Raw genomic sequence first — 3762 nt, 5'->3', positions numbered from 1 at the left:
TCTTTTAGGGTTGCGGTCCCAGTTTATCTCCATTCGCCTTTACAGCCTGCGACAGCGTCTGCCCGCGATTCGGCCTGCAGCGGGTGGATTGGTGGCATGGGGCACGTCTCTGCTGCAGCCTCAGCGGCTTCTGCAGCTGTATTCACTTCAGGGGGCGCTGCAGCCTCTTCGTATTCCGGTCAGCCCTGTCTGAGGTCAGGTTTCGAAGCCATGAAACGTCCGTCCGGCGCATCGCAAAATTGGGCACCGGATGTGTTCCCAAGGTGAACTTGGCGGTATGTCAAGGGCGCGGTGAGCACAAAATTTGAAAGTCGATTTTGACACAAAATTCGGGAAGATACGTTCTTGTAAGATGTCTTTCTCGTATCTTTTAGTCGGTATCCTCAGCAACTTCCCTTGTCGTTCTCTCTTTTGGCCAGCGTCAAACGTTGAACTGGCGTTCGTACTGCGGCGTCACTATGACACTCCGAGTCTTCTTTTTCTTTTTGTTTTCATTGTTTCAACTCCTCCATGATGCGACTCTCGTACTCGGTGACAGCGAACGCGGATTGCCAGGTTCTGCCGGGAGATTTCATACAAGTTGTTGAAGAAGGTCATGTTGTAGACTTCGCTAAGAAGTGAATGTCATGGCATTCTCTTTATTTGGTCGAGTTCGCAGCGTAAGTATATTAGTTGTACGTAGACTTACCGTCCACTTATCGGACATGTATTGCTTTATGCGATTTTGCAGGGGTGGGAGACGACCTGGTACCGTCACATTCTTCACCAGCATCATCGTCATAGTCGTATGACCGCTCATTGTTTCTGAAAACCAATGGCGCGATCCACTGACATTCCCACACGAGACCGAGGACCCAGGATATTATTCCATTGAGGAGGCTTGGCCGGAGATATTCCATGGAAATCCCATCTGGGAGGATCCAACCGAATAGCACAGGTTGCTGGTAAAAACCGAATTGTCGATCCCCGGCTTGAACGATGGCTGTTCCTTCTGGACCTGGCGATTGTGCTGGAACAGACGAACCGGGGGTGCCTTGCGTTGGGCAACGATGTCACGATTGACCTCTCGAACTTCACATCGTGCATGTCCTTGGCTAACGAATGTGGAGACGCGAACCCCATGACATATCGTCTGGCAAGCGGGGGAACCAGAATTTTCCTCACATTCATGGGAGCGATCTCTTTCAGTGCCAGACAGCACTGGAGATAGGCTTGAGCTGTCAGATCCATGGTGGTACACGACATTTCTCCCGTTTCAGATCCTCGATTTCCTCCTCAATTTCAGTCTTTTAAGTCGAAGAGCTTGTTTTGATCTCCATTGCTGCCACAACAAATTCTTTTTCGGCCAGTATATTATGCTCCACGTTGCGGAGTTCATCGAGAATTTAAGAAGTCACTTCGTGAACGGCCGCGGGAGAACTAGCTCGTCAGTTGATTCAGTAGTTCATCGCCGGATCGTAGGACGGCGACGCGGTTCCTGAAAACAAGGGAATTGTGGCAAAACGCGAGATCGAAAAACCGACGGTAGCGAAGGTGAGCGAAATACCCACATCTGGCCAGAATTCAGCATGGTGTTGAAGTAATCCCGAAACGAAAGTTGACTACAGAGTATCCACGGAGCTACTAAAAGCTTCCATGCCTGATATCCTCGGGGAGTCGCTAAGTGGGCTATCATCATCTGATAGCAATTGAGAGGACATGGTAGCCTCTGCGTCTATCTGAGAAATGTTGGAAGTATTGGGGGCGACTGAGTTGCACTGGTAGCAACAGAAAGCGTCTGATTCTCTGTCTGCAGTCGGTGATAATCTCGCCACGATCATAGTTCATCCGCGGAGTATTCAGGTTCTCTAGGGGAACCTTTTCGTTGAGAGGATAGCTAAATTCAGTCCCTTTCGTGTTTTTATTCCTTGTTTCTCGATTTCTGTTAACCAAGATCGAAGAGACAAGTGCTGTTCGTGAGATCAATCGGCGGGGCCACCGAAAGAGGCCCCAGCCAGCACACAGAGTACATGCGAAACCCATCCTGCTTGGACTCGTCGTCCAGTCCGTTCACAGCGGAAAGGTTGAAAATAGCTGCGATACGGAGAGTCCTGAAGGATATTCTGGAAGGATGGTAATTGCAAGCCCAGGAGTGTGTATAAGTGCAAGGTGGTTGAAGTGAAGGTGCTCGTCATTTTCTTGGTTTCTTTCGTCGGGTGCTAACCAATTGACTGATCCTGCGAACTTTTCTGGGTGTCACCGCTAACTCTCAAGACGGCGATAGATAGTTCCTCGCTCGATTCTGGTCGAATAATAATAACTGTAGCGTAGCACCGGGCAAGCGACAGAGAAAGATCTGCTCGTCCTTTGTTGGTGGATGCTCCGTACAAAGGACATTGAGAAGATGATGACTTCCTCCCTATGCTGGAACATGCCTGACAGAGTTGAAGAAGCTGTTCAAGACCCTTGTGTGTGATGAGCACAGATAATGATTCTCTGGTAAATTGGTCGATTGTATTAACATCCATGGCGCTGGTCGTCGTAGTCAAGACAAATAAACTGACTTTTTCTGTGCATTCAACTCGATATTTCTGAAGTCTCTTGTCTGTGGCTCCGAGGATTCGTTCTGGTTGTTCGCACTCTATGGGCGCATGGCAGAACAAGTGCAGTGAGGCAGCTTTCCGATATCAGCCTCGTATTTTTAATCCAGTTGCAATTGAATACATGATGGCAGAAACGGCAATGTCAGGTGGAGTCTCTCCATTCTCAGTAGTCCATCCACCCTGACATTTGGCCCATGCAATGAGCTGGTTAAGGGCGTATTTCTCTGAATACGTTTGCTCCTTCGTCCCTGACACCGGTCGCTCAACGACGTGAGAAATGCATCTTTTTTTTCTCGTAATGAATTCGTCTTCCTCGATAAGTTGTCTCCTCCATGCTCTTTCGCCTGTGACTCTTCATCTCTGCCGGCGAAGCAGCCTCATAATAAAATGCTGCAGACCGCGTATCCCGCATTCCGACAGATTTCGTCGTCGAAATGATTGCTCGTGTAATAATGCATAGCCAGTGCAACTGGTCCTTCTTGGTACGGCGCGCTTTGACGCAGATCTCGCAAAAGTAGCAATTCCTTCGAGCCTTTTATGACGATTCCCGAATTCGGGTCGAGTGCGAGACTCAACGAATCGGCTTTATCGTTGTGACCGAGTCGTAACTGCTCGAAGCTATCAAATTATATCACGCTGTTGGTCATCATGCAAGCAGCAGCCAGCCCACCCGCAGATTTCGGGCTGTCGGGATTTCCCCAAATGCCAGGCGACGAAGGATAGCATCGGAGCAGTGAGTGACCGCAACCACAGTCAGTTGTCCTTGCTCTTGTTGTCATCTTGAAAATAAAAAATATCGCGAGGGTCGTGATTTGTTTCGACCGCGTTTTAACTGGAGGAAGACCCGAGATATCTAGAGTAGCAAAGTGTTAGTGACACAAACTGAATTCAGATTTCGGCAACATGAGAGCAGGAAGTCATACTTCGACCTGGGAGACAGTGATAATAACAAGATGCGAAATTAAAATTGTTTTCAGAGATGTTCGTGTTCAGCAGTCTGAGCAGGCAACTTCCCGAACGCGAAACGCCCGTATATGTATATGAGCATGAAACTCTGCGCAATGCGGAGTCTGTGCAGACAAGTGGATTGAAATCGTCGTCTGCCAGTTCCTGCTCCCGTATGCTATGCAGTCGTTTGTGGGTTGAGTAAAAAGTTTCAGGATTCTGATTCCGGGCACCA

The 3762-nt window shown here is 48.8% G+C and overlaps 9 protein-coding genes across 9 annotated transcripts; 3 read left to right on the top strand and 6 right to left on the bottom strand.

Moving 5' to 3' along the window:
• Positions 1 to 8: 8 nt before the first annotated feature.
• T310_8733 (uncharacterized protein) lies at positions 9 to 308 on the top strand (the record flags this gene model as incomplete). The annotated part of the gene is made up of 1 exon (XM_013468569.1): positions 9 to 308. A coding segment is annotated over one exon (300 nt), but the record flags the coding sequence as incomplete, so codon positions are not given.
• Positions 309 to 695: 387 nt separating this feature from the next.
• Positions 696 to 1052, bottom strand: T310_8732 (uncharacterized protein; the record flags this gene model as incomplete). The annotated part of the gene is made up of 1 exon (XM_013468568.1): positions 696 to 1052. A coding segment is annotated over one exon (357 nt), but the record flags the coding sequence as incomplete, so codon positions are not given.
• Positions 1053 to 1124: 72 nt separating this feature from the next.
• T310_8728 (uncharacterized protein) lies at positions 1125 to 1481 on the top strand (the record flags this gene model as incomplete). Its single annotated transcript, XM_013468567.1, has 1 exon — positions 1125 to 1481. A coding segment is annotated over one exon (357 nt), but the record flags the coding sequence as incomplete, so codon positions are not given.
• A 193-nt stretch (positions 1482 to 1674) lies between these two features.
• On the bottom strand, positions 1675 to 2049 carry T310_8727 (uncharacterized protein; the record flags this gene model as incomplete). The annotated part of the gene is made up of 1 exon (XM_013468566.1): positions 1675 to 2049. A coding segment is annotated over one exon (375 nt), but the record flags the coding sequence as incomplete, so codon positions are not given.
• Positions 1877 to 2161, top strand: T310_8726 (uncharacterized protein; the record flags this gene model as incomplete). Its single annotated transcript, XM_013468565.1, has 1 exon — positions 1877 to 2161. A coding segment is annotated over one exon (285 nt), but the record flags the coding sequence as incomplete, so codon positions are not given.
• Positions 2162 to 2198: 37 nt separating this feature from the next.
• On the bottom strand, positions 2199 to 2666 carry T310_8725 (uncharacterized protein; the record flags this gene model as incomplete). The annotated part of the gene is made up of 1 exon (XM_013468564.1): positions 2199 to 2666. A coding segment is annotated over one exon (468 nt), but the record flags the coding sequence as incomplete, so codon positions are not given.
• A 14-nt stretch (positions 2667 to 2680) lies between these two features.
• T310_8724 (uncharacterized protein) lies at positions 2681 to 2959 on the bottom strand (the record flags this gene model as incomplete). The annotated part of the gene is made up of 1 exon (XM_013468563.1): positions 2681 to 2959. A coding segment is annotated over one exon (279 nt), but the record flags the coding sequence as incomplete, so codon positions are not given.
• On the bottom strand, positions 2845 to 3117 carry T310_8723 (uncharacterized protein; the record flags this gene model as incomplete). The annotated part of the gene is made up of 1 exon (XM_013468562.1): positions 2845 to 3117. A coding segment is annotated over one exon (273 nt), but the record flags the coding sequence as incomplete, so codon positions are not given.
• A 353-nt stretch (positions 3118 to 3470) lies between these two features.
• T310_8722 (uncharacterized protein) lies at positions 3471 to 3762 on the bottom strand (the record flags this gene model as incomplete). The annotated part of the gene is made up of 1 exon (XM_013468561.1): positions 3471 to 3762. A coding segment is annotated over one exon (292 nt), but the record flags the coding sequence as incomplete, so codon positions are not given.

The sequence above is a fragment of the Rasamsonia emersonii genome (genome assembly GCF_000968595.1).
Source record: "Rasamsonia emersonii CBS 393.64 chromosome Unknown ctg1118621760901, whole genome shotgun sequence".
NCBI classification, from domain to species: Eukaryota; Fungi; Ascomycota; class Eurotiomycetes; order Eurotiales; family Trichocomaceae; genus Rasamsonia; species Rasamsonia emersonii.
The sequence above is the reverse complement of the archived record's forward strand: the minus strand, read 5'-3'. Positions and strand labels throughout refer to the sequence as shown.